This window comes from Castanea sativa, chromosome 5 (assembly GCF_040712315.1).
Source record: "Castanea sativa cultivar Marrone di Chiusa Pesio chromosome 5, ASM4071231v1".
Taxonomy (NCBI): domain Eukaryota; kingdom Viridiplantae; phylum Streptophyta; class Magnoliopsida; order Fagales; family Fagaceae; genus Castanea; species Castanea sativa.
Genome location: NC_134017.1, coordinates 42,745,091 through 42,771,724, shown reverse-complemented (window position 1 = coordinate 42,771,724; position 26,634 = coordinate 42,745,091). Strand labels below are relative to the sequence as shown.

Genomic DNA, 26,634 nt, shown 5'->3' with positions numbered 1-26,634 from the left:
AATGAATGCATGAATATGTGAGCACATATAGTCTACCCAAGGAGACGACATGTGAAATGAATGGACATGTAAGCAATTTATGCTAGAAAATAAAATAAAAGAGTACAACTACGCATGTAATTGCATGGCACTAGCTAGGAAATTAAACTACATTCCACCAACCTCATTCCAAAGTATAGTATACCAAGTTTGGTTTGTACTTTTTCCCGTCAACTTATTTTTCTCATGCAAAAAGACAAAAAGAGACAACAAAAGGATACAATGGTTAAATGTTTATAAAGTATGGGAAGAATGTTATTTGACAAATTTATTATCCTTGTAGGAAATCCTTCTTATTTGAACATGAACTAAGTGTTGACATGTAGAATGCATAAACATAGGGGCAAGGAATATGAATGCAAGAGCATGTTAGATGCAAGAATATGTGAGCATAGAATATAATCTATCCTAAACCACATATAGGGTCTGTTTGGATACTGTTTATTTTGCTGAAACTGAAAACTTATTGCTGAAAGGACTGTAGATAAAGATAAAAGTTAGTTGAAATAGTACAGTGGGACCATAAATAGTAAAAAAATGTGCAATAGGGCCGATGAATAGTAGCAAAAATAAGCTAAATAGTGAAATAATTTTCATTTTTCATTGGTATCCAAACGGAGGCATAGTCTACCCTATGAGATGAAATGTGAAATGCATGGGCGTTTGAGCAATTTATGCTAGAAAATAACATTATAGAGTATCGCTATTCATGTAATTGTGTGGCATTGGTTAGGAAAGTAAATTGCATTGTTGAATTAAATACAACTAACTCATTTGTAGCATAACAAGTTCATTTTGCACTTTTTCCCATCAACACATTTTTCTCATGCAAAAAGACACAAAGAGATAACAAAGGGAAACAATGGTTAAAAGCTTACGTGAACATGTACAATCAACCTAAGGGATGAGATGTAGAATGCATAAACAATGGAGCAACTAGGAACATATGATATATGAATGCATGGGTATGTGAGCATAAAATATAATGGCCAAAATGCAAAGTCCACCATCTAAGTTTCACAATTTTTCATTTCAGTCCTCTAAATTTGGGTTTTGTCATTTCAGTCTTCTAAATTTCATTCATTTCCAATTAAGTCCTCCATTAATATGCTATTAGTTTATGCCGTTAAGCCGTTAACTTACCAAAACAGCATCATTTTGGACCTTAGTTAATATTTATCATCTATTTCTTTCTTTCTTAATTTTAGAAAAAACGTTAATTATAAAAATAAAAAATAAAACCAAACAGGGCGATCAAGAAACCCACCCCACCCGAAACCGAGAATGAGCAAGACGGCAATATATCCTTGAACATATCTACCTCACACTTAGCTGCTTGTATTGTATGGTATCATTCATATTCTAATGCTTTTACAATCGGAGATTGATCCATTGTATGAAACTCTAATTGAGCAATGTGATTGGTTTACCTGTTTTAATTGTTTCACCATATCCTTCCTAACTGCTTCACACTTAAACCCAATTCTGTCTCCATTATAAAGTTCCCATACAATGAGCTACAGCTTGATAGCTAGCTGCATATTATCCATTATTCAACACCCATATGTGGGTTTCGCTAGATTAATATTATTGTGTCCATGGAGAACCTGAGCCCTAAACACACTTGTCTTGCTTGGTGTCCTTGAAAAGGCCTTGCACCTGATACCGATCGCGGTCTGCAGAGGTTAGAGCCTTCCTGGGTTCCTCTAATTTGCTTTCTGTTTTTTTTTTTTTTCTTATTAACGTTTTTTTCTAAAAATTAAGAAATAAAAAATATATAAATATAAATATAAACTAAGGTCCAAAGCGATGGCGTTTTGGTAAGCTAACAGCAGAAACTAACAGCATATTAACAAAAGACTTAATTGGAAATGAATGAAACTTAGAGAACTTAAATGAAAAATGATGAAACTTAGAGGGTGTGCTTTGCATTTTAGCCAAATATAATCTATCCTAAGTGATGATAAATGAATGCATGGATATGTAAGCATGTGAGAACATATAGTCTTCCCTATGAGATGGGATAAGAAATGTCTAGGCATGTGAGCAAATTATGATAGAAAATAATATTAAAGAGTATAGATAAGCACGACAATGTCTAGGAAATTAAATTGCATTCTTGAATTAAATACAACCAACCTCATTCGAAAGCGTATCATAACATATTCAATTTGCACTTTTTCCCTTCAACGTATTTTTCTCAGGTAAAAAGACACAAAGAGACAACATAGAAAAACTATGTTTAGAAGTTTATAAACTATGAGAAGAATGTGATTTGAAAATTTTGTTGTCCTTGTAGGAATCTTTGCTATGTGAACTTGTACAATCAGCCTAAGGGCTGACATGTAGAATGCATAAACATAGGGGCAAGGAAGAATGTATGATATATGAATGCATAAGCATGTGAGGTGCATGAACATTTGAGCATAGAATATAACCTATCCTCAATGATGACAAATGAATCCAAGGATATGTGAGAATGTGAGATGACAAGTGAAATGCATGGGCATTTGAGTAATTTTTGCTAGAAAATAACATTAAAGAGTATAGCTAAGCATGTGATTGCATGGCAGCAATCTTGAATTAAATACAACTAACCTCATTCCAAAGCATAGCATAACAAGTTCGATTAGCACTTTTTCCTTTTAACACATTTTTCTCAAACAAAGAGAAACATAGAAACAACAAAGGGACATAAAGGTTAATTGCTCACAAATGGATATTTTTAGAACTTGACATTTGACAAATTTTAGAAGCATGTGAACATGTACAATCAAGCTAAGGGATGACAAGTAGAATGCATAAACATAGGGGCTAGGAAGACCGTATGATATATAAATGCATGAGCATGTGAGGTGCTTGAACATGTGAGAATAACATATAATCTAGACTATGTGATGACAAATGAATGCATAGATATGTTTGCATGTGACTACATATAGTCTGCCCTATTAGATGACATGTGAAATGTATGGGAAATTGAGCAATTTATGATACAAAGTAACATAAATAGTATAGCTAAGATTACAATTGTAAGGAAATGGCTAGAAGTGTGGGCCCCACATGCAAGGACGCGTGTGCTCATAAGGGGGGTGGACCATACTTCACCATGAGGCTCATTTCCCTGACAACGGAAACATGGAAGATTAAAATTAAGAAAATTAAATATTACACATATCAGAAGGTCTACTCGATGTGAATTAAATGGTAATTAAGCAGAATTCTTGAACCCTCTTCTTTACAAGGGCATCAGGCCAAGGCTTATGAAGGAAGAAACATCTAGTTATCCAAATTTAGTTGTCATGTGTAACACATTTTTTTCCTTGGTGGGATTGAGGGACAAGAACTCTATTCATCAAACCTAAGGGCAATAACTTTGTCTCTATAAAAGAATGGAAAGATTTTCAGCATAGTTTGGGGTTTATTCGATGTCAAAAATCAATGCTGATTTTTAAAACATACATTTTTTTATAGATTAAGTATGTAACCCATTGACTTAATAAACCTATGAATTGGTGTATGGGTATAAAGTCTTTTCTTTTTTGGCTAACAAGGTGTCCAAAACTCACGAGCACATAACCAATTCCCAAATATGTACGACCTCTCTAGACTTTACGGTGAGAAATCATGAGTTCAAGGAACTATGGGGTTGTATGAATATAATCCCAAGACTGTCTGACTTTCTAAACCCAAGGTCCCAAAGTAGAGTTTTGAGTTAGACTAAATAGATGTCCAAAACCACACTTTGGCAGAGAGTACAAAAATTAAAAGTTCAACCAAAAGTTTCTTCTTGTTGTCATTAAAAGACTTTCTTTTCTTTTTTGCACATGTTCAAATCTTTTGAAATAACAAATAATTTTATTTCTCATTAGTGATCAAATTCATATGATAAGAAACCAATTAAGGGGTACCATCTACAACATCTAAACATAATTTTTTTTATAGGAAAATTTATTTAAAAAGAAATTATGATTTTATCACACCAATAAGCATTTGGGCTGCACTTATAAGCCAACTTATTGCTCATTTTTCCTACTATTTATGGGTCCCACGTGAGTCACCTATTTATTTTATTTAATTACCTTTTATCTACGATACTTTCAATAAAAGGTTTTTATTAGCAAAAACGAGATAAACTATTTCTAAACAGATACTTAAATCAGGTGCAAAACCAAGAGTTAATAATTTGAATACCTTGTTATGGGCTTCCCTCCACATTGCACCTAGCTTTGAACCAAAACTAGCAGCAACCAATGCTTGACGCAGTATTTCTGTCCATGTTAGAGGGTTTAGAGCTCTCTTCCAAAACTCTAGAGCAACTTTTTTGTTTTCAGCCTGCCAAAATCAACAATAAAAGTACACCAATATGAAGACCTTCCATTTAATTTTATTTTAACAGAAGAATTAAGAAAGAATTCCTTGAGAATTAAGCAAAACTCCACATTCTACTACCATAAAATACCTCCAACTTCCAAAATCTACTGAATCAACACCATAGAGAAATTTCATTAAAAAAAAAAAAAAAGAGCACATGAAACTTTAAGAAGTGTTTGGAGGGGCTGCTAATAGGCCCTTTATCATGTTTTTAGAGTGAGAGGCTTTTTATGTAATCTGGGCAATGAACGCTTCTATTATGAGTTATTCTCTTTTTACCATTACTTCATTATTCAACTTGCTGAGATCTATATAGTTCTATTTGAGAAGAAGGTAGTCCAATTGTCACACAGGTTGGTTGTCACCCAATTTCTTTTAGTGGTAAGTTACATATGCACCATATAAGATTACAATGATGGTCACACTTATCTACAATAATAATTTTGAAAACAACCTCAAATGCACATTCATCTTTGAACAAAAAAAAAAAAAAGCATCTTCTAGCTAAAGACCAAACTCATATTGCAAAGCAGTTTCTACAAACTATAACATGACAACGAAAAAAATTTTGCCAGAGCCACAAAAGCATGTAATCACCTAATGTATTGTGTGTGTTCAACAGTAGAGAATGCATCCGCAGAGTAGTACAAGGACTGTTGTGAATTGGATTTGGATTTAGCAATAATATGTTAAAGATATAAACAACTCATATAAGATAAAAAGAAGAACCATAAATTCGAGTCCTCCATTATTATTTTTATATTAAACAGAAGAAAATTATGATAGCACACCACAACTTTATATGCACCTGCAAGAGTATCAGCCCACATCAATGGATCAATTTTCAGAACCCAAACACTATATGGCAAAAACACATAGCAAGAAGAAATTACATTCTTAAAACTAACATAACCAAACTATATCTATCATGTTGGTTTCCACTTACACCTCTACTACATTGAAATACCCTAGTGCAAATAGATTTTATATATTTTGATTTATTTGCATAAATCTGTCTACCAAAAGAAAGAGACAACTCAAACTTGTCTTTTTTTTTTTTTTTTTTTGAAATAATGTATGCACGTCCTATGGTGTATATTGACAAAAAAGTAGACATTTGATGAAAGGAATTAAGAAAACTACAAATGTTTAGTTGCAAGCAGACTTCTAATCACAGCCATAGTAAGTGTGGCATATCTAAGACCTATAAGATAAAATCTGCAAAAAATAAAGAAGGAAGAGGCATTAAAAAAATTAAAAATTAAAAAGATTGCGATTGCAATGAAGTTCCCCAAACACATTTCAGAAGGAACCAACAAACACCTGAAGACAAATCATATTATGAAGCCAAATTGATTCCCCTACTCACTAGTACTGCAAATCCAAATTGTACATCCCAGTTAATGGTGCATTTATCCTGTAGATAAAGATTTCACACGTAATCAGATTATGAAGCAGCAGACCACAGCCAAATCATATCATTGCTTCGACACATTGAACTTCCAGCAATATATTATTGTAGTGCTATATGATCTCAACAAGCCCAGCAAAAAAACATTGAAAAAAAAAAGTACCTGAAGAATGCCCAAAGCAAATATTTCCATAGACATCCACATTGGGAAGGAAGCAGCCGGTTTAGAACTTGACCTTTTGGGGCTAAATGGGTAGTCATTCGAAAATGAAAACCCTCTTACTTTTTAAATAACAACTAGTCTAGTAGTCTCTCTTTTTAACTCATGCTGGGATTCCATAAAAGGCCATAGGTAAACTGGGGCTCTATCTGTATCATATGCTATACACAAGGATCTTTTGAAAATTGATCAGTTCCTTAAAAAGCCCTAAGGCTTTGTGGCTCTTGGTTCTGCATAGATTTTTTTCAGGCCTTTGGCTCACTGGGGTCACTATGGAGCCCTTGGACCTTCACGGTTTATCTAGTCTATCCAGTTCAACTATCCTTATACTGCCAACAATATCAACAAAATTATAGGGTAAAATAAGACATGTTTTAACATTAATTTTTCAAAGAGGAAAGAAGCAGCAAATAATTGTCAACCAACTCTATAAAGCCCTCCAAAAGCAAGATAATTCATTCTAATAAATTGTTATTGAGATGTGGCATCACAGAATCACAATTTACCAAAGAATAAATATTTCTTAAGTGAAAGCAATATAAACAAGACAATATGCATAACTGTTGCATATCAAATCCACAATTATCTGCAAAACACAGTAGGAACATCACTATTTCCAATTAACATCAATTAATTAGACTATTAGACAGAATGAATAGTCTACCAAGAACTAGTTGAATCACATCCCTATCCAGCTTGAACCCATTGCCAAGCATTTTGAAAAGAAAATCCAGATGGCAAAATTATGCTTTGATACATTATGTTTGAACTGGTAGTAAACTTGCACCAAACATAAAACCACAGTTGAAAGGTTCAAAATAGAAGCTCTTAATAGAAAACGTAATATTAAAAAAATTTAAAATTTAAAATTAAAAAAAAAGAAGCTGCATTTACATACAAAGCTAACTGCTCAAAGCAACAGACAACATGGTGACCTTTATTTCACTTTGATATAATTTTAATTTCAATTTTAATTTTAATCAAGTAATAAATAGAAGATATATATATATATATATATATATATATATATATATATATATATATAATGATCCAAAGGGCATATGTTCATACGGACTGGAGATAGGAGCCTATAATAATGAAATGAAAGAAAGTAACCAAAGATAGGACAGTGAACAATAACAACAACAAAAAATAAAAACAAAGCCTTAAGATTCTAATGTACAAATTTTCAAATCCTCACTTTTCATCAAATAAGCTATTAATCTTAAACAAACAAATCAGGGCTGACCACATGTTTTCAAATTTATCACTGCGCTTCATTTTTGCATTTATTTCATTTAATTAATCAAGCATTGTCAATGAAGCTTAGCAGAAAGCAACCAATTAGTTCTAAAAGAAACATTGACAGCAAAGAGCACATAATTTTTTTATTTTATAAAAAAATAAAAAATAAAATCAAATATTGGGTTAAGTTTTATCATAAAGAAACATTATAAAAATGAACATATTTGAACTAAAACCCAAACTGAAAATGAGAAGAAAAATGCGGCAAAACAAGGAATAAAGTCAATACAATAGTAATCGAATCCAAACTACCAAATCTTCACTTACCGGAATCACATTGTAAATTCAAAGATAGCGTTTGGTTGCATGAAAGAAATTTTTGAAAAACCTTATGTTCTTTCCCAATAACAAAAGAAAAGGTAAACCCATCTCAATTATAGACAAATATAGGTTAAGTGACAAGGTTCATACCATTAAAGCCATCAAGTCAGATTGCAACCTGTTTCATAAGACAATAACAGAGGAAACAGCATTAGAAACCCTACAAACCCCATAAATAAATAAATAAATAACCCAATTCAAACATTCAAGTTTTCAAAATCTATATTCTCAGAGATTCAAAAATAAACAAAAAGCTAAAACCCTAAAAAAAGCCCATCTAGCTTTCTAAGTAACCCTTTTACACACAAACTCAGAAACAAAAACCCAATACAAGAACCCAATAACCCATAACAAATAGACAAACCCAGACCACAAAACAACCCACTTATCCTCTAACAAACCTTTCAACAAACAGCTTGCCTACATATATTCAATAACCTTCAACATGTAATTAAAGAAAAGTCATAAAAAATAAAGAAAACCCAAAATCTTGACAAAACCAAATCCACCTTTTGAGAACAGAACCTTATTTCTTGTTATTCCTTTCTGGGTTTCAAAAGGCAGACAGAGACATAGTTTCAACTTTCAAGAAACCCCAACAAGAAAGAAAGAAAGAAAAGAGGAAAGGAAAAAGAACCCCAATCGTCTGATGGTGACGGTAGGAGGTGACAGCCCTCTGAACCGGTGAAGAAGAGAGAGAGAGAGAAAGAGAGAAGAAGAAGAAAAAAGAGCCGTTGGCTGTTGTGGGCTATGTATGGTTGTTTAAATAAGCCAGAGGGCAGGGCTGGGCTGGGCTTTGCTTGTGTTTTTTGAATTTAGTATAAAGGGGTCCCTTTTGGGTCCTAAATAAAATAAAAACTAATAACCGGCCCAAGTCTCCTTTTCCAAATTAGCTTGATGAATTTTCCGAAACAAAAAACAAAAGCAAAAGTGGACACTTTCCAAAACAAGCTTTTTTCTTTTTTTACCAAAAAAATAAAATAAAATAAAAGAAAGACATTTCCAAAATAAGCTTGGCAAATTTTCAATTATTTTTTTTTTAGTTTTTCATTCTCCTTGTATATTTGTCATTATCTTTATACCATTTGGATTTAAACTAAATTGTGTCTTTGAAGTGATATACCTTAAATTTTAAGATATATCATATAACTAGGGAATAGATGAAATGTCCTTTAACATTTAATATTCCATTCCTTTTCCCCTCCAAAGGATTTTTGCAAATATCACTTTTAGACATTGTCACATTGACATGAGTGCCCATTTGGTCTTTGGACTATCGATTTGAATAATTAACCCTTGGACATTGATTTTATTACAAATCAAATTATTAACCTATCTACTGCTAATATTTTTCGATAAAGCCTAACATATTTTGTCACATGATGTGCTTATTATAATAAAGGGATTTCAAAGCCATTGGTGATATGGCTTGCCTGATATGATGTGCATATTTTTTCATGTTTCAAAATAATAAATGAATAACTCTTAAGTGTTTTTTTTTTTGGTTATAGTAGAGAGCACAACTCATGTTGGAAGTGGGTTGTCATAGATTGATGACAACTCTCTCTCTCTCTTTCGAATTACGGTTCAAAGGAATTGAACATTAATCATTATACCAAGCACCCTATGAGATCTAAAAGTGAAAAGTATTTCTTCTACATTAATCATTATACCAAGCACCCCTAAGATATTTTAAAAGCATATTTTAAGCACTATACATGTGTATATCTAAGTACATATTATGTAATGCAACTTACGAAAGTCTAACCGTGTGCGTAGCACAAGCCACTCATGATTATGGCTACCAATTGTGGAATATCCCACGTTGGATCATTACTTGATACTAACTCTAGAAAATGTCCTCCAACAAATTAAGGTGCTTTTTTTCCCATTTAAATATTACAAAATAGAAAAAAAATTATTTATTTATAAATTACATGCTTACTCTATGAATGAACTCACAACCTTACTCCCTTACTTTGCTCAAACATTCCATTTGAAGTTTTGAACTACTCAATGGCATAAAATTGACATTGTTAACTCCTAAGATTTTTTATTAACAAAATTGTCACAACTTATGAAATTGGCATATTGTGAGTGTGATTTTGCATGTATCCAAAACATTCGATACTTTTTTTAATATGTAAATTTTTCATTCTTGGCCTTGATCAAAACAAAACAGACCAATCCAATAGTCATTTAAAAATTAAGATTTTGTTCCGTCATGCGCCTATTGTGCCATGTGCCCCCAACTTGGATTCATTTAATCAACATTTTTCTAAAATGATGATTTAGACCAGACAATATATGTGAGAAAACATCCAATTGAGTTTGACATGTACAATGTTCATGCGTCCATAAGATTGAAAAAGTACTTTACGTATTGGGCATATGTAAAGTTTTTCTCACATAGCTAATTGAAACCCTGCAATCTTAGAATTTTTTTTTTTTAAAGAGAGTTTCAACCTATGACATCTGCTCCTGATGATAGCTCTTTATCATCAAACTAAGACACCAATTAGTTTTTTGTGTAAGCGGGAATTGAACCTCAAATCTCTTATACAACCATCAAAAACTTTATCAGTTGAGCTAACTGAAACCCACCCGCAATCTTAGTGTTAAAAGTAAAAGTGAGGGGACATTTTGAGCACTTTTTGTATTCAAGGGAGGGGGAACATATTTTGGACTTTAATGAAAAGATCAAATTCAAATCCACCCTCCATACTATCAAATTATTAAAATAAATAAATGAAAACATGCTTGACATATAATGAACATGTTATACACACACACATATATACATCTTGTCCCTCAATTTTATATATTAAGTTCTATATCCCTATCACATATATAACATACTTTCTTCTTACTTATGATCAATCTCTTGCGAAAAGCTGACATTCCTTCTAAAAATGCTATCCTCATGCAAGGAGATTAGATTTGGGATTTGACATATGTGTTCATTCTTGTATTGTAATTTGTTTCGAGTCTATATTTGATTATAAAAATGTGATCCATGGCGTATAACCTCGGTTGCCATTTTATTTTTAAAAAATCTACAATGGTTCTATCTTTTTGAGGGTCGAGACAATGAATATTACCTTTCTATACATTAGATCTGAAAGATAACATACAGTAGTTTTTAGAGACAATAGAAGGTGCTTGCATGTTCTACAATATATAGAAAAATGATTGAAAAAGAAAAATGCGACAAAGACCTCAACTGAAGAAGAAAAATAAGATGCCCATGTAAAACCCTACTTGAAAAAAAGGATGAGACTCAGTAATATAGTTGACTGATCAAAGTATGAAAAGACAATCAATTAATCTATATATCTTTAAATATATATGTGTGTGTTAATAGATAAAGTTAAGAGAAAATCTAATTTTGCGTCACGTGTCTTATTTAAGTTATTTTAATTTTTGTTCTAAGTGAGTTAATGAGATGCAAAAGACAAAATGTCTAATATAAATAAGTCATCAAAAACTCAATAAACAAAAAAAGAAAGAGTAAACTCATGTGCATATCCAAAGAAATTAAAATAAAAAATAATAATAAAAGAGAGAGTATAATTTAAATCTATTTGTAATTAATGTTAGGGTGAGGTTATAGATAGTCCAATGACATCATAGAATCTGATTCTTCAACTTGGTTATAGTTATTTCAGTTACAACCTCTCATATCTACCGTAAATGACAAATCTACAATTTCATGACATTCCATCTAATATGTCATTATGTTACACTAGTGTATAACCCGTGCATGTACACAATACAATTAAAAAAATTTACAATTACACATAAATTCAAATTATACTCTCTCTCATTTTTTATTTCAATTTCTTTTGGATATACACGAGTTTACTCTTTCTTTTTTTTCTTTTTTTGTTTATTGAGCTTTTAATGATTTATTTAGAGAAATGATATGTCCACAACATTTTTACAACATTTTTACAACAAATCCTAAGTGGCAGGATGTTACTGGTTGTTATTGTTGGGGCAAAAAAGTAATCTTAATGTTAGGTTCAAATTTGAACCAATAACAACTAACCACCTATAATTTGTTGTAAAAATGTTGTGGACGTAGCACCTCTCATTTATTTATATAGACCCTTCGTCTTATACACCTCATTAACTCACCTTGAACAAAAATTAAAAAAAAAAAAAAAAAACTTACATAAGACATGACGCAAAATCAAATAACAATTGGAATCCAATTTAAAACCTAATTAGATTTTCTCTCAACTTTACCTATTAATACATATATATATATATATAAATATATATATATATATATATATAATGGCAATCGGGTCAGATCTGAACCCAACCCAAATCTGACCCATGCTCAATCTTAATTATGTGTACTTCATCATGATAGTTATTTAACCATGAATAACAACTGATAGCTCATAGACCTGTTAATGTCTCACATATACAATTCAAGTGGAAGTGGTTAATTCTCCCAACGCATATAAGAATCTTGAAATCAAATTCCACTTGCATCAAGATAAAGGGGAAAAAAAGAAGAAGAAGAAGACGAAGAGAGATCGTATATGTGAAAACTACAAGTGGAGATGGAATCAAGAAATAACATCCATAATTTGATAATGAATCCATAAATTCAAAAGCCCATAAGAGTACGCAAATAAAATGAAATCTCTCTTCAGATGGCAATTCTGAAGAGAGATTTCATTTTATCAGCTTACAATCCTACTACAACTAACTACAATCCTACTATCTTATACCTCATGCTTTCAGGTCCCAACATTTGCAGAGCGCTAAATTATAACTAACTACAAGCAGGATTCAAGTTTTTGCAATATTGAGTATTAAATAATGAAAAATTGTTGGAACAATTTGCTTTAAGCACTTAAAAGCATGCAGAGACCTTCCTTTTCAACCTGACAAGGAACTGTTATGTCATGTCAGGCCAATATATACTTAATGGGTCGTGTTAATAGATGTCCTTAGAGCAAATGTTAATAAACTATAATAGAAAAGTTTTAACACCACTTTCATAGGAAGTATAAAAAGCTATCAACAACATTTAGTCTTATCATTCTCCTAATAAAATATTTCTAAAAATAATTTTTAAACCAATACTCTTGAAGCATTTGTTAACATTTCCCATAATTAATTAGGCTTCTTGTTTTTGTTTTTCTTTTTTAAACTAAGGTATTGTCAGTTCGAAGTCAAGAAATTTTTCTTAAAAAAAAGCAACATTACGAGAAAGAGAATGAAATTCAAACACAAATGCTACTGACTACCATCATATCCTTACCATATAATAATTCAAACAACAATTCATAATGAATAATACCTGCAGTCAGTATCCACATGGTTCTTGCATTTACATACTAATCTCTTGTGCTTCACATTCCCAAAAGATGGTAGGACTAGAACAAAATTCTCCATAACCTTCCAAGAACTAGGGTATGGAGTGCAGAGGACAAGGCCTTGACAAAAAGCACGTAAATAATATATACCGATTACCAAAAAGTGTTATATATGACCCAGCTGTATTTACAAACCACCAATGCACTTCCGTTTCACCAGCCAAAAATCTACACCAACGAAGTTGAACCTACTTTGAATCTTTAGAAACAGAAATTGTAGTCGTCTCAGGCCTGAAAATCAAATATTAACACAATTGGTTATTTCAGTAGATATCCAAAAATGGGCATGGTGATATACTTTCAAGCACCATTTCAACACAATTGACATGTGGCAAATCACTCCATTTTAGCTAAAAAGTTTTAATTATGGAAAAATCAATTTAAAAGCTTGTCATTCTTTGACAAATGCATATAGATGAAGAAAGTTGACAAGCTTGTTTTCATCAGCAAAATTTGTTGACCAACCAAGAAAATGGTCCCAGCTATTGTAAGACACAATAATGTGTCATGCAAATATATTTATTTGATGTCAAGGATACAGAGAACAAGAATGAAGCATTAGCACTTGTATCCGCATTTAACCGCACTCAACCCTCTACAAATAATTTCCTGCCCATGCCTTGACAATAATACCTTGAAAAAACCAAAAGAACAAAAAATAAAAGAGAGGAAGAGCAAGATTCTCCAGTAACATCATAGTTGTTAAGCACTCAACAGTACCACTTTTAAGGACATGAATGATATGTACTGTGCTTTTATATATATATATATATGACAATAATATAAATACAGAAAGGTCATCATAGATAACAAAGGTATTACAGAGGCATAAATATCCTTTAAGAATTTGGAATACAAAGTTATTTACAGATAAATTGCCTGATGCCAAATGCCAACTACATATGAATACAAAAAAGATCCCAAAGAGATTGATAGGCTCCTAAATAAGGAGAGATGCATTAAAAAAACAGGTCTAATTATGCTAAAGTTCGTAAAAGGATTGAAAGGAATATATAAAATAAGAAGAATTAAAGTGGAGCATAATTAAACCAAGAAATATGATAGAAGTCTAAAATGGCTAAAACTAATTAATGGAAAGCAGTCTATAAGATTTCTATGTACAGCCACATTAATGAAATCTTGGCTGGTCAGTAATACTGATAGAAACCAGAAGAGTTAGTTAAAGAAGATGGCTATAGGTTGAAGCATAAAGAAAATTAGGCTCACAAACGCACAGTAACGTAAGAGATGTCCACTAAAAGACATTTCAGGGCCACTTTTCCTTTAGGCTATCCTAAAAAAGCTTTATATATTATCTTGAATTTATGGTGATTGACTAACCTTAGTTTCTGCTCCAAAAATTCTACAACGTGTCTCATAGCATAAATAGTCATTTTCTTCACCTGCTTCAAGAAAGACAACAATCAAAAACCTTAATACACAAGATTTATACATCAGTGTCTAAAGTAACTATTTCACATTATATAATTACCACATGCATACCACAAAGTCCTAGGCATTGAACACATTCAGCCAACCAAACTACATCAAGCACACACCAGGATTAAATGAAATTTTGGTGGGCATCCAACTTAATATCTATCAACATATCTTTCCATATTATGCTGCACTTCTCCTACAGTTTATATTCATTGTACTCTAGAGAAAAGCAATAAGGTAAGGTGCCAGTGAATTGAGCACATAAAACATTTTTGAATGTAAACCAGTATGGGTGGAATCAATAGCAGTGGAGTGCAGAAGGTGGGTTTTCCTGGCGCAATACAACAATGGTTAGATCACAATGAGGGAAAGCAGAGTTTTGCTTGGGCAAAGAAGGGGGGAAATTGCAATGGCATCAATAGGGATCTGGCAACAGTAATCAAGCAATATTAATTATGTTTTTAAATAACACTTGCCAAAAACATATTTGATATTTTATTAGAAACATATATTTATGACAAGCTCCATGACGATACCACTACAAAGAAAGGTCACATTGACACCAGAAAATCACTGAGGTGCAGGTATGAAAAGGTATAAAGCGTTACAAATAAGAACTATAACAATGAACAGCAACATTATTCACAGAAATATTCATGAGATGCTCAACCACCATTTGCACCATTGTACAGGAAGCAAAAGTGGAAACATCCTCCTAACATGGCCAAAAAAAAAGCTTATAAAAATTTATGGTCGCATCAAACAGATAAATTCAATTACATACCTCCAACTTGTCCTCCTTTGCCCTATGATTCTGGGGAAGTGTACGGAATTCATCCGTCAAACGGATGCACTCTCCAACATTTTCAGGTGAGACAAAATCGAGAGCAACCTTTATGCATGACTGAATAGTAAGGAAAAGACAATTCATCGTTAATACATAATTATTTATATGTATAGGGGAACAAATCTATAAATAGAAATCAATTTCATATATCACAATCAACACCAAATTTAAAATGGAAGTCATGAGGCACATAAGCTCATCAATTAGAGATCTAAGCATGTTGTTTGGTTGGGGTGATTTGTGAGGGGACAGAAAATAAAGAGGAGAAAATAGGGGGTATTTCGAATAGTAAGGTTGTTTGGTTGGGAGGGAGTGCGGGGTGATTTTTGGGATGTTTTCTTGTCTCCCTCACTTGGAGAGAAAATGGGGGAGGGGAGGGAGAGGGCTTACATGGGAATTTACCCATCTGCTCCTCTCCTCCCTCCATGTTAGTTTTTTTTTCTTTTTCTTTTGGTTTCAATCTAACGCTTAGTATTTATTTTCTAAACATTAGGTTTTTTTTTCTTACAAACTAGTATTAAATTAATTTTTTAATGTAATAGGGTTATGAGAGTAAATTTATACAAACTCCATTTTCTATCCTCTTATTTTTCTTCTCAACCAAACAAAATATTTTTCATCCCCCACTTTTCCAACCCCCCCCCCTTCCAAACCAAACACACATGAAGGAAACCTAAATATTATTTATCCCCCCAAACAGTAAAATAGATATGCAATTCAACAATCACATAATCAATGAACTGATGACACTCAAATTGTCTTTGTAGGACAGGATAACTTATAAATGACATGAATACAACCATAGCACGGAGATATCATCCTAGTATTTAAAGGCCACAATGTCAATGATAAGTGAAATATTAATTGCCCACATCCTAGTCAAACAGTAAAAGAGCATCACTAGAATAAGAGACAAGCAAGCAGAAAGGTGGACCACTAAAGACTAGAATGATTGATAAACCAAACTGCTTTCAACAATTCTCATATTTAAGCAAACATTCACCCTACGTTGCCAGCTTGGAATTCATGAAAGGTGAATAACAAATCACTGGTGCAATATGTAAACTCCTATCCCATTTTTATATGCTAAATCATGGGGGGAGGGAAATAAACACCAAAAGCAAACTACTTTACCTTTATATTTCTAACTTGATGAGGACAGCCGGCAGGAATGAAGACAGCATCTCCAAGATTTTGGACAAATGTCCATGGTTCAATTCCTATATTATAGCACAGAAGCGTAAAAGTATGCCCAAGAACAATCAGTCATCTTATGACAAAAAGGAATACAGCATTCAATCCAATTAGCGCCACTACTATATAAAAAACTGACCATATTCCTCCTTGAGCTTTCTTTTGTGCTCCAAAGTAAGATAAAATGTTTGATCGTGTATAGGGTGAACAACCTATACAACCAAAAGATATGATAAATACAACAGAACTGTACCGAGTATTAACAAGTAAAAAAAAACACACACACACGTGCAGTGTTGTTAAAAGCGCGCTAGCACAAAGCCCTTGGGGCTTTTTCCCTCTAAAGCGAAACGCCCTCACAAAAGCGCACTTTTTTGAGCTTTTTGTACATTTTTAAAAAAAATATCCTGATTTGTTTTTAGCCACTAAATCTAAATATATTTAATATAAGTCATTGATTTAATATATAAAAACTAATAATGTGGTGTGCTACCATACACCTAAGCCTATCTCTTTAGATATTTTTGAACTTTTAACTACAACCACACAAACAAACGCTAAATCAGACACTCACAAAGATAACATTACTTAACATTCTAGTACTTTTTAGCCTTTGTCTTCTTGGTTCTATACTTCTATTTTGATTCAACCATATTTTGTAATCATGGCCATCAAATATCATGGTTGCCTATATTTTGTAAAGCACAAAAGAATTATATAAATGTTATATAAATTATTATATAAAATGTTTTATTGTAATTTATATGATTAATTGATCACTTGATTGTTGTATTGATCATTAATAATTTTTTTTTAATTTATTAATTTTTTTTTTTTAAATGTGCGCTTTACATCAATCAGGCGCGTGCTTGCGCTTTGCACCTAGGCTCCAGGAGACCTTTGCGCTTAAGTGCGCTCAGTGCTTCTAACAACACTGCACAAGTGTATATAATATATATCAAATATATCAAATATGTTCACTGACTTAAACACCAGAAATTATGCAGGTTATAAACCACAGTTGATGAATTCAATATGCTATATATCTAATCAAAGAGTACTTCATTCGCCTTGCTTTCCCAGCTGGTACAAAGCTGGTCAGGCCTATATCCTGCATTTTGTTACCCAATTTGGATTTCCCATGATTCTCTTCATACAACAAGATAACAGAAATTTTAAAATTATCAAGACTTTTTAGGAATAAAGCTAAGATAAATACGTGTTTCAAAGAGGAGAGCAGTAGGCAATTCAAGATGACTAGGTTTAAATCTTAACTATCACATCTTAATTACTAAAACAACTTTGCCAGACACTAAGTAATTTTATTCCATAAGGTTGTTTGAATCAGTAAAAGGAACAGAGAATTAACTTCACTTCCACTAGTGCCTAAGCTGTGTCACATTGATTAACCAAAAGAATATAGTACTCTTTAAGTAATTTATCACCACCTTTATAAATAGAGTATAATGATAATAGTTAAGAAACAAAAAGAAAAATTTTGTATCTAATTGAAATTGAGAGACAATTACCTGCTGCAATGGACAACAATGGATGTGCCTAAATTCCCTGAAGTGCTTCTTAAGATATTCCTGCAGCTTTGGAACATCTTGTCTCCGGAAAATGTCCCAGACAGCACCACCAGGAGAAGCTTCTAACCTGTCCAACTTATTTCTAGAAATTGTAGTATCACTCCCACCACTGTTTTCTTGATCCACTTTTGCCTTTTCATTCTTTTCCAGCTCTGATCCACTTAAGAAGTCTTTCCCATTAAACCTTGACTCACCACAATCACCATTAAGCTCAACAGTTATACCAGTATTTTGATCCCCAGATCCATTACTAATATTTTTATAATCAGCAGTAACTTTACAAGACTCAATAACAGAAATGTTATTCTTTACTTTTTCATCCACAGCTTGAAAATCTCCAAATAATTCCCTTCGGTCTTGCTCTAAATGCCTCTTTTTCAATTTTTCTATGCTCTCAAGGTTCTTCTTTTCAAGTGGCACTTCAGCAGTGTGAGTCAAAATATTCACCTAATTCAGTGAATTAAAAATAAATAAAATTATAACATCAAACAGAAGTTAAGTGTCAGCTATATTTCAATCCCTTGAATGTGCATCAAAGGAGCTACATACAAATTACAACTAAAGATATATGCAAGGATTAACAGCAATAAGATTGGGAACCAATCTAATATCGCCCAAAAGTTAATCACATACTAATATTCAAACAAAACAAGATGAAGGAAATAAGATAATTTGAGTTCAGTTATAATAGTGGAATTCTAAAAAATGGCAGCTACTTCCTAAGCACGTTGCATACCACAGAGCAACAGTGCAAAAAATTGGTCACAAAATTTAGCATAATAAAAATACAGGCAGCACAGTAAGGGTCATACAAAAATCCAACCCCATCAACCCAAACCGGCTGCCAGTGATGACCACCGAAAGTGTCCACTCCAGTGATCAGGAAAAAAAAATGCACACCAAAGGCACTGTGGTGCGGTGATCAATTGAGATTTAAAAAGAGAAAAAGCAAATGGCTAAAGAAACACCGTTGTATAAGTTTACAACGTAAATACCCTCAGCCTCTCTAGTTTATATCAGTTCATTTCTCACTCTCTATCTCAACAACATCTCTCCCTCAATCCCTCTCTCTCCTCTCATTCTCTCACCTCTCAAGCCCTCAATGTCTCAGTCAATCTCACCAGCTCACTGCCACTGAAGCACACTCGCCCTCTGATACTTACATCCGGCCTTACTGTAAGCTTTTTTTCCCCTGCTTGTAGGTGTGATTAATTTTTCTCTTTAGATATGGCATGTGGGATTGATTGATTTCTGTGGAATTAGAAATTTAGAGGGGGTTTTTTTGTGTGAGAAACCCTAGCTAAAATTTGGAGATTTTTCTTTATCTTTAATGTTTGCATAATAACCAATGCACTGTACTTTCCTGGCTGATAAGAGAAAGAGCTCACCAACCAGATCAGTGCAATTGCCAAAAATAAAAAGAGGCCAGCCAAACTGCACCATGTACTCCCCCATGTCCAATTAATAAAACATTCAGGCCATTATATAATAAGACAAACAAGTAACTAAGAAAGCCCAGTTACACTTTCTTGGTGAATGATCACATCAAGAATTTAATTTCAAGTATACATAATTTTATACTTAAGAAATTGATGGATTAATATATGCAAGCAGTTCATTATTTGACAAAAAAGGGAAGAAATTGGAGGAACAGGAAAAAAAAAATTCCCAAGAGAAGTGTTAAATGTAAATACACAAGCAATCAGACGGACAAAATATGATCATCGAATATCATCCCCACACTACTGCAAGAATATCATTGTCTCCTTTTACTTCAGCATTAGTCAATACCATGTCAAGAACACGATGCGTAGGATAGGGGACAGGTAAAAGGCATGACTAACAAATCGAAGCCTCTAAGTAGAGTAATAGACTAAAACCCAAAACCCTTGATTTCGTACCTATTTTACCAAGAAAATTAAATCAACTTTTAATGAAAAACAGAGTCCTTGCCCTCAAAATCAGGAACCCTCATTTGTCACAATGGCATTATGACAGTTGGACCAAGATGACTCCAGCTAAACCATGCATAGATATACACATCTAACATTAAACCCAACACCTGACACAATCAACTTTGTCATATATATATATATATATACACACACACACACACGTATAATTTTAAAAAATGATCAAGAGTCTAAATGATGTGCGACATCAAATTTGGTCAATTACGGCGTCGGACTCGGACTCAAATCTGTAAAATGTGTGATTAGCAGTTATTGACAGCCAAGCAGTGTTTACAATATGCCAATCCTTACCCAACTCATCTGGCCCTCACACTTCAACCTATATAAACTCAGATAGGCATTTTTCATGCAGTACCTCAACCAAACAGAAGTTGTCCATTGGGAAAAAAAAAAACGATTAGCAGGAGTTGCAACATGACCATACATACCGCATCAGACATGTCACAATGAAGTTTGGTGACGGAGTCCCCACGGCCAAGCTCCTGAGCAACTCCATATGCAATATATGTCTTGGGACCCATATCTGGCTTGAGAGATTGCTCAGGCAACCGGACAGCAATGTTTAGAACACCCTTGCGTGGATGTGTATATTCCTTAAACGGCAAGCAACAGATAAACTCAGCACCATGACGCGGCAAGCGTTCCTCAAATAATGTGGATGGAGGCCAATCTTTTAGTTTCAGTATCATAGGCCACAAATGACGATCAAACCGACCCTCTGTATACCCAGTAAAAAACTCATGGATGTTGACATCAGTCTGCATTTCATCACAATAGTTAGTATCACAAAGCAAAATCATCAAGGACCATTTCCGTATCATTTTATTATATCAGAGTAGACAAGTTAGAATTTTAACAAACAAATCCAAAAACGCTTTAAAAACAACTATGAATATAACAAAAAAAACATACATATTAACAACCATCAGAGTGAATAAAGAACCACCACAAAATAATAGACCTAAAATTTTTAATAAGACTTTATTATATACCAATTTCAGAATGAAAGGTAAAGATAAGAAGGCAGTCATAGGCAGTCATCTCCCCTAAAAATCAATTAGAGGGAGTACATACAGCTGCTAATTCCCAAGTGTAGAGTATTTAATGCACCCATTGTCTGTAAATGATCTGGAACACTAATCAACAAGTTGCAAGACAGTATCTGCCTTTTTTTCTAACTTAGATTGAGCAAGATAACCATACTAAACTCTATGCTGGTTTTTCCGCATCAAAAAAGTATTATCAGTACTTACCAAAAAGCTGGAAATCAAATTACTGAGTGCAGAACTAAAATAAATCTTCCTGATAACAAAAGAATTGGAAAATTCCTAGAAAGAAAACCTTTCATTTAAATAATTTTCAAAGACAATCTCATTCAAAATAATTAAGTACAATAAATTAATCACAAACATCAATACATTAATGCTAAAAAATTAAATGCCAAAAGGAAAGAATAATTAACACAAATAGAAAACGATAAAATAAACTAACCTCACAAGAATCCAAGCAATCAATGGCCTTAACTTGCAACAATCTATCATGTTTGAGATGTTTCATTTGACGGACTGCACGCCACATGACAAATGGCTCCCAGCTTAAACCAGATGCAGATTCAAGTGCATCACTCACAATCACAGGCTCAGCTCTACTCCAATGCCACTGGAAATGCTTCAAATCCTCATGTTGTATATCTTGGGCCCTCAGGCAATACAAATAGTTGTCATCAGAACCTTCTCGAGAAGCCGCTTTCTGTAACTTATTATTGCTTAAGTCCACTTCACCAACTGATTTGAAACACAGACAAAATTGTGAATGAGCAACAGCCACATCCATTAAGTTGTAAGTTTTGGCAATTTCTTCCGCTTTTTTCACCAACTCTAAAACTGGAATTTCTGAGAACAAACTTTTCTTCTTTTTTGTTGATGAGTTTGAGAACATGCATTTCAACTCTAGAATACCAAGACCACAACCACCCATGTCTTCAGGGGGACAAGGAATGGTAGAATCTTCATTTGCTTTCCACTCAGATTTTGACTTTATAGTATCCATTGAGCTAGTCTCAGTAGGTAATTTCACTTTTTTCCCCATTCCACCATGCAAATAGTCTGATCCATGGTCTATATACTCAATAACCACTTCCTCCTCGCCTCCCTGCAGATGTCCATCACGAATCTCCCGGCAGCAGGTAAGGCAGAGATCAAACGAACATCTAGGGCAGCTTCGGTGAAAATCAAAAATAGAAGTTTTGCAGATATCACTGCAAAAGCAAGAGATAACATATAAATCTTCATAAAACAATGTTACCATTAGAAACAGAGTGTTTCTGGAAAAGACCTTACCAGTACACACGCTCATTAATATGGCAATCTGCCTTTTCAATCTTTAACTCTGGAAGTAATAACCCTATCAAATGAACATCCATACAAGCGAATCAAAAGATTACATCTGAACAATATTTTTTAATTAAGAGAACTAGTTTGTAATGATGAGGAATAATCAAAGTTAAGATTAAATTAAAGAAAGGAAACTGTAGATTATAACGTTCAGCAATTGCACAAGTCAAAACTACATCATGCAGTAAAATTAACATTTTTTATTTTTGCCGTTAGCAATTATGAGACATCTTCCAATCCACACAAATACAGAAATCTGCCACACCAAAGATGATTTTCTAAGCTCATTTGACAGAGTACAAGAAAATACCCTGTCTTTTAGCCTCTAATTCCTTCTCAACCATTTGCTCTTCACTAATCCGTTGCAAAAATGGAAGAAGCAGTTGTAGCATATACTTATAGTGCTCAAACTCCTCATCTTCACTAATATCCAAGTCTAAGTTTTTCAAATTCTGCATTAAGGCATAAATAATTTGTCAAACTTCTCATACATAATCGAAAGACATTAAAGGGAATACCAGTGATTCATGTGATGTAGGAAAAGGAGAAACTGACTTTTACAGGTACATCCAAACGCAAGCATGCTTTGCAATTGCAATTTCCACGGCATACTGGACAAGCCTCCGCAATGTAATCCTCCTCAATATTAGGATACCTACAGAACACAACACAAATACTTCATATAAATTTCCAAAACAATAAAGGCAATAAAACAAGCAAAAGCTCCTATTTTTAAACTTTCATTTTATGGCTTCAAATATTTGCAATGTTCGTATTTTTAATTCCAAGTGCCAAGTCAAACATAAGTAACCGTACCAATTCCAATATAGTTCCACAACAAAGCTTCCATACAACTTCTTTTAGGCTACATTACAAATTACACCCTTTAACATAACATATTTTTCATTTGGTCATTTTATCTAGCTCCATCCAATCTCACTGTTAATTATAATATTTTTGAACCTCCAAAACAAATGTAATTTTACAGGACAAATTGAATGGAAGCAGAAAGAAGACCTACATTAGAAACAAAATGGAAGTTAAACTGTTAAAAAGATTCAAATGGGGCAAAATGAAACTTAAGAGACTGAATTGAAAATGAATCAAAGTTAAGTGGGTGTAATTTATAATTTCACCTTTTGTTTTATAAAAATTGACAACTGAAGAAACAGAAGAATTAAAACAAAACATAATTAAATTGTTTTCCTAGTAACTTGGACTCTGATAACAGGGGAAGACACATGAAACAAACATTATGGAGAGCACAAAGTTATACAAGGGGGTTCAGTCTATCCACCAATTAAATTTCCAAGAAGCACCAAATGAATGTCATGACATTAAATCTAAAATGACGTGGGTTATATAAACCTACTTTAAAAAGGTCTTCATTCATGGGTAGTAATTCATTTGGCAGTGATTAAGATTTATGGAAGCATTCTTGGGAGTTTAAACTCAATATACAAGTCTAATCATCACAACACAGAAAATATTCAGTGACAAAATCAACCTTTTCAACTTAATGCTATTGATTGAATCTTGATTTACTTTTAGATAGCATGCCTCCATTTCATTGGGGGTATTTACTACCTGATTGTTAAGTCTTTAAAACCAGTACACTATTTTCATGGAAAGAGTCCATGCTATGAATTATGGTCCAAACCAACTAGTGTATGAAAATCATGCAACTCATTTTATGCAACACACTCCACAGATATTCTTTCAATTTTCAGATCAATACTTAATTGCATTTTTAGGCCTCAAGTGAGCCAAAAAACATGGCACACACAAAGGATGAAAGTAACTCACACCCTGTAACCGTTTTTGGAGGGTAAGTTACTCACACCCAGCAGGTGTTCAACCCACAACATAATCCTCCAACTAGCTCCTGCAAAGGAGGAGATACCATTTGAGCTAGAGCTCATTGGCAACCCACATCCTACAACTATAGAAATCATTAAAAAAAGTGACCTTATTCTCTTCATTTCAGAGTTAAGACTCTGTTTTTCAAATTTGACAGTGCAATAAGTGTCATGTTATTTAAAATTTTTAATGACAACATTAATACACTTTTAGATTTGTTAAGAGTAATGACTTAAGTGATGAAATTCTCCCAATATAATTTCACAAACACCAATTAAACAACAGATCAGAAGCATTAAATGAAAGGCTAAGTATGCCATCAGAAAACTAAATGCCAAATACAACTTGGCATAGAAAGAAACTGACTTAACACAAAAGGATAATAAAAGAAACCCATACCAATTATCTAAGCAAGGTTTACAATAACGCTTTCTCTTACACTTCTTGCACCGAATAACCCTGCCTTTGTCATTCCTCTGACATTGATGGCACATCAAAGACACCTCTTCAATCCACTGCTCAACAACCACAATTCAAATCAGTAATACACTACTAAACAAACCCAAATTAAACAATCACTACTACTACACAAAGATTCAAATAAAGATGTTACCTTTGGATCATGCTTATTGATCTTTTCAACAGTTTCCGGGTTTTGATTTTTAGTTCTCTTTGCTCTCAGCGAATAACCAGCACTCCTTTCAGCAGATTCTTCATTCCCCTTCTCTTCTTCCACAGCCAAATCATTCCTCGTGCCACGCTTCCCCTTCAGCTTCTCCAATCCATCATTTTCCTCAGCAGTTTTTTCAATCTTGTTAGCATTGGTTTGCTCCTTCTTCTTCCTTCCACGCTTATTCTTCACCAGAGAATCATCATTATCAACTGCAAAACTAACCTTCTTTATCCCGCCATTTCTCAACCTACTTTTCACTCCCTCAATCTCTTCCTCCTCCTCAACAGAACCATTCAAGACCTCTTCTTTCTTTTCTTCCTTGCCTTCATCATTCAAAACGCCGCCATTTTGCTCCTTGTGCTGCTCATGATTTTTCAAAACTGCTTCCTTTCCTTCCTCCACAACCTTAGGTTTCCTTCCGCGACGCCGTTTCACATTCACAACCTCTTCCTTCTTTTCTTCCAAAACTACTTGGTTGCTATTTTTGTTTCCGTCCTTCTGTTGATTAGCCAAAACAGGATGATTTTCCTTTTCCTCAGCAGAATCTGGCTTTCCGTTCTCCTTCACCTCCTTAGGTTTCCTTCCGCGACGCCGTTTCACATTCACAACCTCTTCCTTCTTTTCTTCCGAAACTACTTGGTTGTTATCTTCGTTTCCCTCGTTCTGCTGATTGACCAAAACAGGATGATTTTCCTTTTCCTCAGCGGAATCTGGCCTTCCGTTCTCCTTCACCTCTTTAGGTTTCCTTCCACGACGCCGTTTCACAATCACAGCCTCTTCCTCCTCAGCAGAGTCTCGCTTTCCTTCCACCTTAGGCGGCCTCCCGCGGCGCCGTTTCACATTCACAACAGCCTCTTCCTTCTGCTCATCAGCCAAAACAGCATGATTAGAGAGAAAACAAAAAACCCATCTCAATTATAGACAAATATAGGTTAAGTGACAAGGTTCTTACCATTAAGGCCATCAAGTCAGATTGCAACCTGTTTCATAAGACAATAACAAAGGAAACAGTATTAGAAACCCTACAAACCCCATATATATAAAAAAGCCAATTCAAACATTCAAGTTTTCAAAATCTATATTATCAGAGATTCAAAAATAAATAAAAAGCCAATACCCTAAAAAAAAACCATCTAGCTTTCTAAGTAACACTTTTACATACAAACTCAGAAAGAAAAACCCAACACAAGAACTCAATAACCCATAACAAATAGACAAACCCAGACCCCAAAACAACCCATTTATCCTCTGAAAAACCTTTCGACAAACAGCTTGCCTACATTCATTCAATAATCATCAACATATAAAAAATAAAGAAAACCCAAATTCTGCAATAAACCATAACAAATAGACAAACCCAAATATACCTTTTGAGAACAGAACCTTGTATTAAATAAAAAGACCCTTCTTTCTTGTTATTCCTTTCTGGAGGAAGAAAGAAAGAAAGAAAGAGAAGATAAGAGAGAAAAGAAAGAAAGAAAGAGAGAGAGAAAAGGGGAAAGGAAAAAGAGCCCCAATCGTCTGACTGTGGCGGTAGGTGGTGAGTGGTGACAGCCCTCTGAACCGGTGAAGAAGAAAGAAAGAAAGAGGGAAAAA

The 26,634-nt window shown here is 33.6% G+C and overlaps 1 protein-coding gene across 1 annotated transcript; it reads right to left on the bottom strand.

Moving 5' to 3' along the window:
- Positions 1–12,914: 12,914 nt before the first annotated feature.
- On the bottom strand, positions 12,915–26,634 carry LOC142633500 (lysine-specific demethylase JMJ29-like). The gene is made up of 15 exons (XM_075807743.1): positions 26,406–26,634; positions 25,991–26,018; positions 24,979–25,899; positions 24,765–24,880; positions 23,061–23,160; positions 22,816–22,957; positions 22,452–22,515; positions 21,604–22,369; positions 20,541–20,870; positions 18,080–18,586; positions 16,690–16,762; positions 16,491–16,576; positions 15,294–15,413; positions 14,411–14,472; positions 12,915–13,300 (listed from the first exon to the last, which is right to left on the bottom strand). The coding sequence occupies exons 2-15, from the start codon at positions 26,000–26,002 to the stop codon at positions 13,258–13,260; spliced, it is 3,342 nt and encodes a 1,113-aa protein (XP_075663858.1). The 5' UTR covers positions 26,003–26,018; positions 26,406–26,634; the 3' UTR covers positions 12,915–13,257.

Coding starts and splice junctions, on each gene's coding strand:
- LOC142633500 (XM_075807743.1), bottom strand. Junction 22,958..23,060: donor GTTTGGATGTACCTGTAAAA/GTCAGTTTCTCC, acceptor GCCTTAATGCAG/AATTTGAAAAACTTAGACTT. Junction 20,871..21,603: donor ATTGCTTGGATTCTTGTGAG/GTTAGTTTATTT, acceptor GATGAAATGCAG/ACTGATGTCAACATCCATGA.